General features: G+C 40.0%; 1 protein-coding gene across 1 annotated transcript in view; it reads left to right on the forward strand.

The window, feature by feature from the left end:
- Positions 1–5888: 5888 nt before the first annotated feature.
- LOC311520864 (guanine nucleotide-binding protein G(q) subunit alpha) overlaps positions 5889–13804 on the forward strand; it is a 230259-nt gene continuing 222343 nt past the window's right edge. The window contains exon 1 of the mRNA XM_084628732.1: positions 5889–6391. Within this exon, the coding sequence (XP_084484858.1) occupies positions 6256–6391 (136 nt within the window). The 5' untranslated portion in view covers positions 5889–6255. The remainder of the gene's footprint in view (positions 6392–13804) is intronic.

The raw sequence follows: 13804 nt of genomic DNA on the forward strand, positions 1-13804 counted from the left end.
CAAAGGGCTTGCTTTAGAGAGATCTTCTGGGAAACAGCCACAACTTTACTTGGACCAAACGGATCAATGAGTGAAGAGTGGATACAGTCACACACGTGGCAAGTGACTGAAGGAGAGGGGGGGAAGCAGCAAGCACAGGTGACACAAGAAGAACAATGCATGCTGCAATGGGAGTATGTAGAGAAAGGTAAAGATGCGTGAGACAGACAAGAGAATAGCTTGACAAAGTGAGAGAAACTGAAGATGCATCAGTGAGGCTTGACTCAAGTTAGCAATTTTAATCATGGTTTCAGTGTCACAGTAGTATCATAAAAGTAAAAGATAGCAGACTGTTAACAATGGAAGCAGAAACAAACAAACAAAAAAAAGATAGTGAGAACATTTTAATGAAGTACTCAACTAACCACAGCTAACAATTCCAATTAATGGATGTGCAGAAGAACTAAATATGTCATTGCTAGAAATTTCAGAAGTAGAACTAGAGAAAACAGTTAACCAACTAAAAATGACAAACCACCTGGTCAAGATAAGATCACTGCTGAAAGGCTTAAAGTGGGGGAATATGCATGAAAATACATAAACTCTGTTATATAGTTGGAAGAAAGAATTCTACCCAGAGGAATGGAAGTAAGGTGTGATCTTTAAATTACCAAAGAAAGGAAAGTAACTGGTGTGCAACAACTGGTGAGGAATAACACTACTTTCAGTATCTGGAAAAGCATTCTGTAGTGTAGCATTGAACAGAATCAAATTGGTTATCGATGGAAAAACTGCATACTATGCAAGCAGGCTTTAGGCTGAAAATGTCATGTATACACCATATCTTTAACCTGAGACAATTGATTTAGAAAGAGAAGAGTAGTCTTGAACTTTATAGATTTTACCAAAGCTTTCAACTACATTCACAGAGAGTCACTATGGAAAATCTTCTGACAATATGGCTGACTAGAATGACTGTCCCCCTGGCTAAGATGTTGTTGTATGACGTTTCACAATGCTGTGTAAGGATTAAGTGGTGAGATCAATTGATTTCTATATCGTCACTAGAGTCACCCGTATTCTGTGATCCAGCGAGGGCAGCCATTTAAGATTGATATCTCCCAGATGTCACTTCTCTTGTGTGGAGACCCACCTCTCTCTCTCCTGACCAAGATTTTAAGCTCCCGGCCCTACAGTGTGATACCCCCAGAAAGCCAGTCTGCCTAAAGCCCTCCGTGCCTGTGCTTTGCTTTCTCTGAAGCCTATGAACAGTGTGTTGACAGCAGTTACAATTTACCACACAGTTCCTTCTGATCAAGCACATGTATTCTTAGAGTGAGTGCATTACAGAGAAAACATGATAAAACATTAAACAGATTTGAACACATATTAAACATACCAGGACTGGAGTCACCCATCAGTCTTATGGGATCCTAGCAGGCCTCTTCCACAACTTTGGAGCCCCTCTTGGACAGAAGGTACTGTCTGTTTGCTGGATCAGAAAGAAGGCCCGGTGTCAGTTTAAGCTCATCCTTTCTTTGCCTCCTAGTCTCTAGAACAGTGGTTTTCAAACTGCGGGTCGCAACCCACTACTGGGTCACAGAATGTAAGGCACTGGGTCACGGTGGCTCTAGTCAGCACCGCTGACAAAGCCGTTAAAAGTCCCATTGGCGGTGCTGCCCAGCTAAGGCAGGCTAGTTCCTATCTGTTCTGACACCACACTGTGCCCCGGAAGCAGCCAGCAGCAGGTCTGGCTCTTGGGGGGCGGCACAGGGCTCTGCGCACTGCCCCCACCCTGAGCACCAGCTCTGCACTGTGGGTGGGTGGGTGGGAGAGCTGTGCCCGTGGGCCAGAGCCGCGCTGAGCCACTTGTGTGCCTTCACCTAGGAGCCAGATCAGCTGCTGGCCGATTCCAGGGTGCAGCACGGTCTGCAGCGCCAGGACAGGTGGGAAGCCTGCCTCTGCACCCCAGCTGCGCTGTTTACAAGGAGCCGCCGGAGATAACCCCACACTCCAAACTTGAGCCCCAATCCCCTGCGCCAGCCCTGAGCCCTGCCTCAAACCCAGAGCTCCCTCCTGCTCCCCAAACTTCTCATCCCTAGCCCCACTCCGCATCCCTCACCCCCATACCTCAACCATCTGCCCCAGCTGTGAGCCCCTCCCACATCCCAAACCCCTCATCTCCAGCTCCGGTGCGTCCTGGACATTAACAATTTTCTTCAACTGGGTTACCAGGAAAAAAAGTTTGAAAACCACTGCGTTAGAAAACCCAGTTTGAATCAGTAAAAGCAAACCACTGCAGGGGTTAGTACTTCCCTAGTTGCTTAGTCTCAGTGACTCACCTTAATCAACCTCTCATTGTGTTTAGTTCCTGTAGGAGCTGTGGTAATCCTCCCCATGGAGGAACACAATCATACATTAACCATTCATAAATTTAATAAATGGTTCCCAAATACTGCACGAGATTGCAATATCTGTTACAAAGATGTTACATTGTTTTAAGAGATATTGAGTAATGCTGAAACTACTGTAATCACATTATATATGCGTCTGGAATACGCTCACTTTGAATAGTGTGTTCAGATTTGGTCAAACCATCTCAAAAAAGAAGTAGTTCAAACAGAAGAGGCACAGAGTAGGACAACTAAAGGGTTAGATGCATGGAAGGATTTCTGTACAAGAAGAGATTTTAAAGACGGGGACTACATATTTTAGAGAATGAGTAAGAGGTGCTATGATAGAGGTATACAAAATTATCAGTGGTATACTGAGAAAGTTTATCTTGAATGCATATTTACTTTCTCTCTTATAACACAAGAAAGAGATGGTTAATGAAAGTGAAAAGCAACACATTTAAAACTGACACTAAATTTTCAAAAGTGACTAGTTAATATGGGTGCCTCAATATTAGGGTGGTCAATTTGAGACACCTTAAAGGAATCTGATATTCAAAGAGGATGTGTTCTTCAGCAATTTCCTTAAAACCAGGCCCCCTTAAGGTGTCTTCTAGTCAGACATCCAAAATCCCTAGACATTTTGAAAATTTAGGCCAATAAAAGGAATCACCATTATACGCAACATGTATATGGAACTCGTATACTGAGGCAAAGAGCTTGGTGGGATTCACAACAGGATTAGATATCTTTGTAGTTAATAATTGCATCATTAACAAATATACTTGCTAGGATAAAAATATACAGGGGATAGGGGATATAAAGCCTCATTTTCAGGACAAAAGTCAACCACTATTCTGCTTGGAGTTAGAAAGAAACCCTATAAGCATATTATTGCATAATTGCCCATTATGAAGTTTTTATACTTTCCTCAAAAGTATCTGGTACTGATCACTGGCAGAGGCAAGATACTCCGACCTCGTAGAATTTTCTATTTAATCTGTGGTCTTTTCCAAGATACATATTGGAGGGCACTGCCCTCAGGTCATACATCAAAAATCAGTGTCCACGGAAAAGGCACATACAGATTAAATGCAGTATATATCCCCAAGAATGCCTACACTTAAATGATAGTTTCACATTTTTAGTATATAGTGTTCAGACCCTGGAGCGACTCGTGCAACCCCCTGTAGTGAATGTATAATATGGGACTGATAAAGTCTGCAGAAAGCTGTCAGACTTCCTCTTCTGAAGGAAGATTACTACAATGCAAGCCCTTAAGGGCGGCTGTTGTGCTCAATATGCAGAGAGATTTTGATCAGTTAACCTGGGATGGTGCAAATCTACTTGCCATACTCTACCCTTCCCCCAGACTTGCTGCAAACCCCTTTGCACCATGTGGGACCCTGTGCAAGCAGTGTGGTGAGCACACAGCATGCCCCCAGCATACGTTCCTTATAACTGGCCACCTGTGCACCCATTTTGCCACCTTTTTGTCTCCTATGCACTCATGGGAACAGGTTCTGATCCACAAAGAAGTTGTTCAGTGAGAACAAAGAGGATTCCACCCTGTGTCATTGTTCACTTGTTTCTTGGTTAGGGTCTATTAACTATATATTTATTTATCTTTATTATATATCTTTATTTGCTAAATTCATTGCCAACACAGACATAGATCAGGGCCCCCAAAGCATTTTTATTAAATTTTAAATCCATTTCAGTGTAATGAAAAAGTGCTTTCACTGAAATAATAGTGCTTTTATTAGAAATAGGATTATAGAATTTAATCTAAAAATGTGCACATCTTTAATTTTGTTTACAAGGAAAAAGAAACATACTTTAAAAATCTTCTGAGGTGCAGTGACTGTTTTTATACAGTATATCAAAAAACCTGCTGCATAAATTTGAGCAAGTTGATGTATTTTTAAAATTGTGAAGCAATGAGAATTATGTTATTCAAAATCAGACAATGTCATTGTCTTGATCATTACATTTTAATTTTCAGTATCATAGCTTGTGATGGGCACTGTTTAATTTATAGTGTGTCAGCATGTATGAGCAGCTGCAGGTGTGAGCACAGCATCATTTTCAAAATAAAGGCCAAACTATAGGAAAGAACATCCCACACATGAAGTTGGGGGGAGGGGGATGCAGAAAGAGGATATGGATGCCCCTCTTACTGCCTAGCAACCTTCATAGACTTCCATTGCTTTCCTGGGAGAGACTTCAACCTTCTCCTTTAGGGCTAATTTAAAATGGGGCTAGAAATGGGACAAAATGCAGCTAAAACGTCAAGTACTGAGGAAAGCTAGGACCCATATCATATATCAGTCCAAAATGTGCCGTGGCTCTGGAGTGCTGACTTAAGGTCTGGTAATTCACATACACCAGAGGCTTGGGGTTTTGGCAAGCTAAATCGCAACGGATACCCTCAAAGCTGCTACTACAGAAATAAAAAGGAAAACAGATTCATTGACTTAAATTTTAGAATATTAGGTTCTTATAAGCAAGGGAGGAATACTACCCATTTCGTTTATTATTATAATCATTGTTAAAATCTCTTTCCCCCCCCCCCTTCTTCTTCTGCACGCCATAGGAACTCATTGGCATGAAAAGTTACAAGGAATGCCCTGAAGACCCTGGGAAACTTTTATTCCCCAAATTTACATTGCCATCTGAATGGAGAGAGGTCCCCCCTCCCTTTTCCCGCCTGGGAATTGTTATAATTTCGCTCTTTCCCAATTTACAAAGTCACCTCTTCTTACAATAGGATGGAGGGTTATAATAAAATGGACTAGGACAAGGAAACAAAAGCAAATCTAGAAACGTTGTGTTAGAAAAAAACCCAGCCCTGCCCCATAGGACAAATAAAAAAGAGTTCCTTGCGGCCATTTGGTGTGCAAAATGACTTGTTCCTCCCTCTATTACTGCTATTGGGTGGTGGTGTTCGTCTTTGTATGAAAGCCTGTTCAGTAAGTTTGGAGGTTTATTTCCCTGAGATTTTCCTTTCTGTATATTTTCCTCTGTCTCGTGGGTTGGAGAGAGAGAGGGAGGGAGGGAAGGTCCGCCATATTTCTGCCTTACACGCCCAGGAGCTGAGCCATTGAAGAGTCAGGCTGGCTGGATACATATTGTACATGCACCACAGCTCTTGCTTCCCTCCTCCTCTCTCGCATTACCCGTTCTCGCTTCCTTACAGAAAGGGAAAGGCAGGGACGAGAAGAACAGCTGCTTTGCAAGACAGAAGCAAATAGACCCCCCCCTCCCCTCAACTCCAAAGAAAGCTGGGAAGAAAAGTCCACTTGAAAGACCTTAAGCAAAGCAAACTCAGAGATTTCCAAGAGGCAACAAGCAAAACCACCCCCTGGGGCATCTGATGATCTTCAAGTCAGGGAGTGGGGGAAGAGACAAGAAAATGTGTGTGTGGAGGGGGGGAGGGGTTAGTCGCGATTAGCATTTCAATAGGGGCTGGTTGCTTTGGAGGGAGGTGGGGGGATTTCAGCGGGTGTCATTCACAAGGGACGTTTGGGGACTGTAGCTGCAGGAGACAGGAAAGGAAAAGAGTGGGGTGCGGGGCCGCTCCTCTCTGCTGGGCACTGCTGCTCTGGTAGATGCTTCCCTGTTGTTTGGTGCATGATTTAGAGAAGAGGAGGAGTTGGAACCAGCGAGTGTCAGAGACAGGAGATAGGGTGCGGGGGGGGGACCCTTTCTCTGCCTCTCTTCCTCCCTGGGTGTAGCATCCAGAGCTCTCCCGGCCTTGGCTCTGCTGTCCCCGGGTGGGGGCTCGCAGGCAGAGGGCGCGTGCCTCCCTCGCTCCGTGGTGCGGGGTGTGCGTGTGTGTGTTTTCGGGGGGTGGGGGTTGTGTCTGAACCAGTTAGGAAGAATGACTCTGGAGTCCATCATGGCGTGCTGCCTGAGCGAGGAAGCCAAAGAAGCCAGGCGGATCAACGATGAGATCGAGAGGCAGCTCCGCCGGGACAAGCGGGACGCCCGCCGGGAGCTCAAGCTGCTGCTGCTGGGTGAGTCCAGCCCGGCCGGCTGCCCCGGGTGCTGCTCAGCCCCGGCTGCTGCTCTCTCTCTCTCTCTCTCTCTCTCACACACACACACGGTGCCCATTGGGGGTGCAGCCTTGCACATGCATGTAGGCACTTATGCAGTAGACAGGCCTGTGTGTGTCTGGGTACGGTGTGTACATTGTATCAATCCATTGATAAGTATGAAAGTAAAGGGAATCTGATCGTGGGTGCGGGGGAGGGGAAGGGAGGGAAGGAGGACACAGTTTACACTCAGTTTCCTTGCCTTAGCTCCGCGGGTGCTTCCAATCTACATGATTATTCGGACTCTCAGGATGATGGTGGTGGTGGAGATACGTTTGTGTGTGCGCACAGATATCTGTAATACACGATGTTACATGGTATATATCCGTGGGCATGTATTGCAAATACATATGCAGCTGGTTTCAGAGATTCTGGTTCCTGTAGGTGATTTGATGTGGAAGAGACACTGGCCTTCCAAAAATGGAGAGGGGATAGGGCTTGGTGGGTGACAGAGAGATGAAAAGAGAACATAAATGGCAAATACATTTGGGGGTGGGTGTAAGGGAGAAATTGCAAGGAAGCTGCTAAATGAAACGACTCACAGGCGGAGTTGCTTTGCAGATTGATGGTGGTAGGCTTTAATGTCTACATTGTTCTGTGAGCCTTCAGAAAGGTTGCTGGGTGCTGGTTTTATTTTTTTTAGTGTGATTTTTATTTAATGAGGTAAACTGAGATGGAGGGTTACACTCAGATTATAGGCTAATTTCATAGAACAACAACACACAAAGACATGAAACTAATAACCTACAGTATGTTGGAGAATGACAGCATCTTGAATATCTTTGGAATCCACCCATTGGATAAGAAATAAATTTACAGTATGCAATACAGTTTCCCCTTAATCTCAACAGTTATTGTCATATAATCATAGCTAATGTACAAAAAGCAACATTTCTCTATTTTTTTGTTGATACTGAAATAAGTCTTTTGAATTAAAATAATAATAAAAAAGCTCATGACCAGTTCATTGTAATATAATGCATAGTTACTGTGGTGGATATAGTTTGTGCTTTGGACTAACAGGGCCTAAAAATGTCTGCACGAGAGCTTGGTGTATGTGGAGTTATAAAACTGAATAAATCACATGCAGAAGATGTGTACTGTCTGCTGTAGCGCAAATATGCTATCTTGTTTTGTATAGAAAGATTGTTATTGATACAGGGTAAATTGTTTTTTAAATGAGTTAAAGCTGGATCAAAATAAGTAAAACATGGGAAAGAATATGTTCAGACATAGTCTTTTAAATTAATTTGCAATTTTCCTTTATTAACGTGTTTTCTCTTCTATACTTGTAATAATGGGTGTGGAAGAATGATCAGGAGTGGGGGAGATAGAGAGAGATAATACTGGCGGTAAAAATTGCTCTGCCTATTTGATTTTGGCCTAGTTTTGATTGATTAAATTTCACGTTGTGATTATTTTAGGATTCAGAAAAGAGGTGAAATAAAGTATATAAGCTTGCATTTGCTTTAGTTTATGGAAATTGACTTAACATATTTAATAATTTTTTTGTCATATTCGACTTTTAGTACAAGTCTATGTTGTTTCTGCATTTTGCTTGTTTTTTGAAATAATGCTACAGGATTTTGCTCAATATTTTAGGGAAGAGGAAAATTTATTGGGGGGAATCACTGTGTGCTCCCAGAATAGGGGCGGGATTTAAATTATGAATGTATATAGTTTCAGAGAGTTAGGCCCCAGTGCTGTCGTCAATTATGCACATGCTTAACTTAATGAATGAGTAATCTCATTAATTTCAGTGGGGTCCATTCACTTGTAAAGTTAAGTACTGTATGTGTGTAACTCATGGCAGTCTTGGGCCCTAATTTTGGCATTATTTTAGGCCAAGTGAAAGGTGGTTGGTTTCAGCAAGAATAGGTGGGTCGGGAGAGCTATTAATTTATAGAACTATTGAGAAAGCTCAGGGTTTTTCTATGTGGGTACAACAGTGCAAACCTTCAGTGTTAATGTGCTGCATTAGTGTAAAGTGAGCTTGCACTGGTGTAGTTTACTTGAAACTGAGAGAAGTTGCCCTGATGCAATCCTTGCTTTATACAAAATAATGCGTCTACAGCGGGCATAGGCACCACTGTAAAGACACGACTCTAGAAATTCCTAGTGTATACAAGCCTTTACTGAACTACTTTTAAAACAGTAGAATTTAATTAAAGGACATTATCAACTTAAAAATCATGCTTGTGACTGTTAATGGTGTATATACTGGTGTCACAATTAACACCTAAGGTTCTGATCCTGCAAGGAGCTCTGTGCAGGCAGACTCCCCTTGAAGTCACTGAGGTTCAGTGCAGGTTCAGGGATCTACCTGAACAAAGCTGCTCTCAGGACCCAGGTCTAAAATTACTGTACTGAAACAGATTTGAGGGGGAAACTATTTCTTCAGTTGGCTTACTTTGTGTATTTGACAGCAGTTTGTATTTAGTCACTCCCACTGCTTCTCCTGTATAGTCACTCAGTTTTCCCTGTTGTTTGTGTGGGTCTTTCATATAGCAAGGAGAGAGAGAGAAATTTTTAAAAATAGGAAATGTCATTATAAAGTCATAATAACTGGTGAGATTCAGAGAAGGAGTAATATTTGAAATTACATAAACTATTTTTGTTAATTAATTGCAAGTTGACTGTGTCCTATTCCCCCCGATACGTAAAATTGTGTTTCATTTTATTTTATATAGGCTTTGGGTAGAATTGTCAAAAGCTACTTTGACCCACCTTTAGTGCCTAAGTTACTTGGTCTTCTGTCCCATTTCCAAAAGTACCCTGGGAATTAGGAGCCTAAGTGGGTTAGGTGCTTTTGAAAATGGTATTTATGCTCCTGGGTGGCCTAGCATGACATTTTCTAAAGTGCCTTTTTCTATAAGTATTTCTTAATATAAAATTGTATGAATTTCTGTAATAGACATTGTGCTTACCAGAAACTGTCAGAACAGCCCATTATTTTGACTTTATTTGTTACTTTATTATGAACAATATGTATTATAAAGAGCAGGTGTGGGATCTATTTTTTTTCTTCTACTTGTGTATATGTAATTTTGTAAGCATATACAAACTCATATGTATAATACAGAACATGAGAAAATTAAGCATTTTTCTGGGTCATGGTTGGAAAGAGAAGCATTTTTTCCCCATACTTTGTAGAGATTGTAGTGTTTCTTTGCAATGTGAAGATATTTCTCCCTCCCAATTGTGTAGTATACAGTTATTGCATCACATTCACCTTATTGTGTATAGCCTCCTTTGTACATTATGTATACTGGTGATTATGAATTTAATTTTCTTTTAGATTAATGAGTTTCAAATGTTGTAGCTTGTTTTGCAAACTTGTATTGCAATTCATGGTAGGATTAATTTTAAAAGATTACTTTAAAAGTAAACGCTTTAAGTGATTAAATATTAAAATGTCAGTTTCAGACACTAAATTGCACGTCAGTCTACTGTGAGCTGTTTTTAAAATTAGGTAAAACATTTCTTATAATTTTAATTTGGAACAGCTAGCCTCCAGAACTGAGTATTGAAATGTATTATTAAAACAGTCCTCTCGCTAATACAAATTAGCTGTAACATTAAGGACATTTTGGATCAAATTGAGTTTTCTAATTATTTGGTTTTAATCTGTTGTGTTTTCCAAATTCTTTCTGGATTTCTGTTGAACGTTTTGTAAAACCTTATAACAGTTCTTCAGAATTTAAAGTTAATATTCATCTATTCTTTGCTCTTGGCTGTAAAAACACTTTTATTATTGGCTGAGCAGAAGGAATTATGTTTTAGAACAATATATTGGAAACCGTTAACTATAAAATTATTTTATTGTTTATCTTGTAAGTATTAAGTGCCATATGCTATGGTGGTTCTTTGCATACCACTCCCATTGTCAAAAGTGGGAGTTCTCTTTGGGGAGTGGTAGCCAGCTGTGGGCCTAAGAAGTAAAGGCCTCCATTATTGGCCAAATTCTACCCTTATACGTACATAAAGACAACTACCATTCTCTTCAATGGGAACTTCTTTGCATATCTGAGAACAAAATTTAGCCCTTCTGTAACTCTGATAGTTGGCTAAATTAAATGTTTGAGGGACTCATTGCTTTAATTTAGACCTGCTGGTATTATGTCACCCTGAAAGCATGGTTCTCCAGGTTTAGATGTTCTCTGCATTTGAGATAGCAGGTCTCTAAAATGAAGTGAGGTTTCAAAAATATAGGTGATTTTAGCAAAACACTTGCATTCTTCATATGCTATCAACTGAAACATGTGGAAATTAAGCCAGTTGAGTGAGCATAAATTGCAGCCAACCTTAACTGGAAAAACATTCTTGAACCTCCTTAGATGAGTATCCAGTAGCAGATCTATCTGGTAACATGCAGTTTGATACATAAGTCAGTTAAACTAGAGATCCAAATGGAAAATCTAGGACTTTCAGATAATGAAGATGTTTGACCTTCACTAAAGTGTTTAAGGAGGAGGTGAGTCCATTAAATCAAGAGTGGATTACACTGGTGTATGGTAGCACTATCATCTCTGACAGATACAATCTGGATCCCTTATTTTTTATGGCACCTTAGAGACTAACAAATTTATTTGAGCATAAGCTTTTGTGAGCTACAGCTCACTTCATCGGAATGCATCCGATGAAGTGAGCTGTAGCTCACGAAAGCTTATGCTCAAATAAATTTGTTAGTCCAATGAAGTGAGCTGTAGCTCACGAAAACTTATGCTCAAATAAATTGGTTAGTCTCTAAGGTGCCACAAGTCCTCCTTTTCTTTTTGCAAATGCAGACTAACACGGCTGTTTACTCTGAAACTTATTTTTTATGTAATTTAACTGCTACACATGGTTTATTGAAATAGAACATGACAGTATTGCAGTTCCTTGTACAAAACGATGCAGTAAATAGCAATCGGTGTGTTATATTGCTGAGATATAGGCACTTTAGAATGTGAACAGTATTAAATATGAGATTTGGGAGAAATCTCACATAATTGAATTTCCTGTTTATACATAAATTGGCCTAACTATTGAAATCTTGCTGTTTCAGCCACACATTGTTTATTTTTCATAGTATGCTTATTTCAGTGACTAAGATGCTCAGAAACAAATTGTGCCCAAATTCAGATTTGACTGGCTGGCCAGAATAAGGCAAACAACTGAAAGAGATTCTTAAACAGAAATTGTGTGTGTGTGTATATATATATATATATATAGAGAGAGAGAGAGAGTGTCATTGGTGTAGATTAAAAATGGTTGGTCCTGGGTGACCAGAAGTCTAGAGGTAAGTAATTCCTCCCACAGCCAGATCCATCTAAAGACTTCTGTTTTTAAAAAATAGATTTAAAAAGCATGTTATAGGGTATTATTTAAGCTGCTCTGGTGATCATCAAAGATCACATAGATTATAACTTTAGTAGCTGTTATCTTCAAAAGAGCAGCATTTGGCAGAAGGCATTGAACTGCATTTTGAGGAGGTTTGCTTTGTCTGTATTTCTATAATAAAGTCCCTATAGTTTGAGCATGGGGTTGGAGTAATCCTTATAATCCTGCGCACACAGTGCCACAGGTTTGTTTGTTTTTCTTTTAAGTTGATCCATCTCTTTTCCTTAGTTTTCCTAACTAAAAAGTAGGGACGATAGTATTAAATTATTTAATGATTTACTAGGTAACGATTTTCAAATCTGTTCAACATGAAAAGCCTCATATGCAGTAAATGCGGAGTATTGTTAGTAGTAAGTTTTAAAAATTAGTTAAAATTAGTTTCAAATACTATAGTTACTCCTGAGATCCCAGCCAAATGGGACTGGTTTTACAGTCCTGTTTTACTTTTAACGATTTTTTTCATCCCTATTTCTTTCTGAAAGATCCACATAAACAGGAGAAACTGATTATTCAGGTAAATAGCGAAATTGATTCTACACACATGGCTGTCAAATGCAGAAAGTGTAAAAAAACCAAACAAACAAATCATGAAAAAATATTTGTGTTTAGTTTCTGTGTTGGTGTTGGGTGTCACTTGTTACAAGTAACAAGTAAAACATTTTTAGACAGAAGTGTGATTTAGGTTTTGTATTTAATGGCCTCTTTAAATCCCTGCTGGACATTTGCATATTTTTTTCAGTCAGATACTACAAAATGTGTTTACAACTAAAAGGAAAAATACTTTAATATTCATCAGGCTGTGTCTTACAAGTACAGCTGGAAGACGGAGCCTATTTTGGAAAAAATATTTGTATTAGTATTTTATTTTATTATGGATGCAGAGCTGTATTGATGGGCATAAATATGACTATCCCTTTTGAGGAATATATGTCGTATCTGGTAAGAAGAAAGGCACAATTTTGCTGATGTTACTTTAAAATGAATGTATTATTAATTTTTAATGGACTGTCAAGGAAGCTCTTGTTTACAAGGAGACTGTGCAGTATCCGTAATTTTTCTGTTACAGTGATCTAATTCCCATTCAAATCAATGGGAGTTGGCTCATGTCCTAAATGCACATGTAAGTCCCACTGACATAATTTTATTTACATGTCAAGAGGCCAAAGAACTGCAAAATGCACATCTTGCATTAAAGAACATAAACCATGTTAGAGGGACAAGGCAGGAGAGGTAATATCTTCTATTGGACCAACTTCTGTGGGTGAAGGAGAGCCAGGCTTTTGTTCTTACCCGGAGCTCTTCTTCTGGACTGAGAAAGGTACTCTGAGCATCACAGCTAAATACAAGGTGGAACAGATTGTTTAGCCTAAGTAATTATACTAACACATTATAAGACACCATTCAAAGTAAAGTAGCCAGTTAACATCTCTATAGTCTTAGGGCAAAAAAAAGGGGCAGTTAGTGGGTTACAGATCGTTGTAATAAGCCATAAATCCAGTGTCTCTGTCAAATTGATGATTATTAGTGTCTAGCAAAGTTATGAATTTACGCTCCCAGGCTCGTCTTTTGAAGGTGTTGTGCAGATTTTCTTTGAGGATGAGGACTGAGAGGTCTTTCACCTCTTTCACCAACAGAAGTTGGTTCAATAAAAGATATTACCTCTTCCCACCTTGTCTCTGATATCCTGCGGCCTACACAGCTACAACAACACTGCAGTTAACAATGTTAAATTAGTATCTGGGGGAGGGGAGGAAAGGCTGCTCTGTGAAACCTGTTGCTTCAGGATATTTGGGAATGCTGCCTTTTTTAGAACTAATGGTCTCACTCTCATAGGCTCCCTCAAATTATTTTTGTTTGTGGATGATGGCAGTGACGGTTTCAGAGGAAAGCTATTATTGCTTTTGGAATAAAGTGGTGATCATGGCAAAATGAATCCCAGGAAAGTGTGAAATA

Source organism: Lepidochelys olivacea (genome assembly GCF_965140295.1).
Source record: "Lepidochelys olivacea isolate rLepOli2 genome assembly, chromosome: 5".
Classification (NCBI taxonomy): domain Eukaryota; kingdom Metazoa; phylum Chordata; order Testudines; family Cheloniidae; genus Lepidochelys; species Lepidochelys olivacea.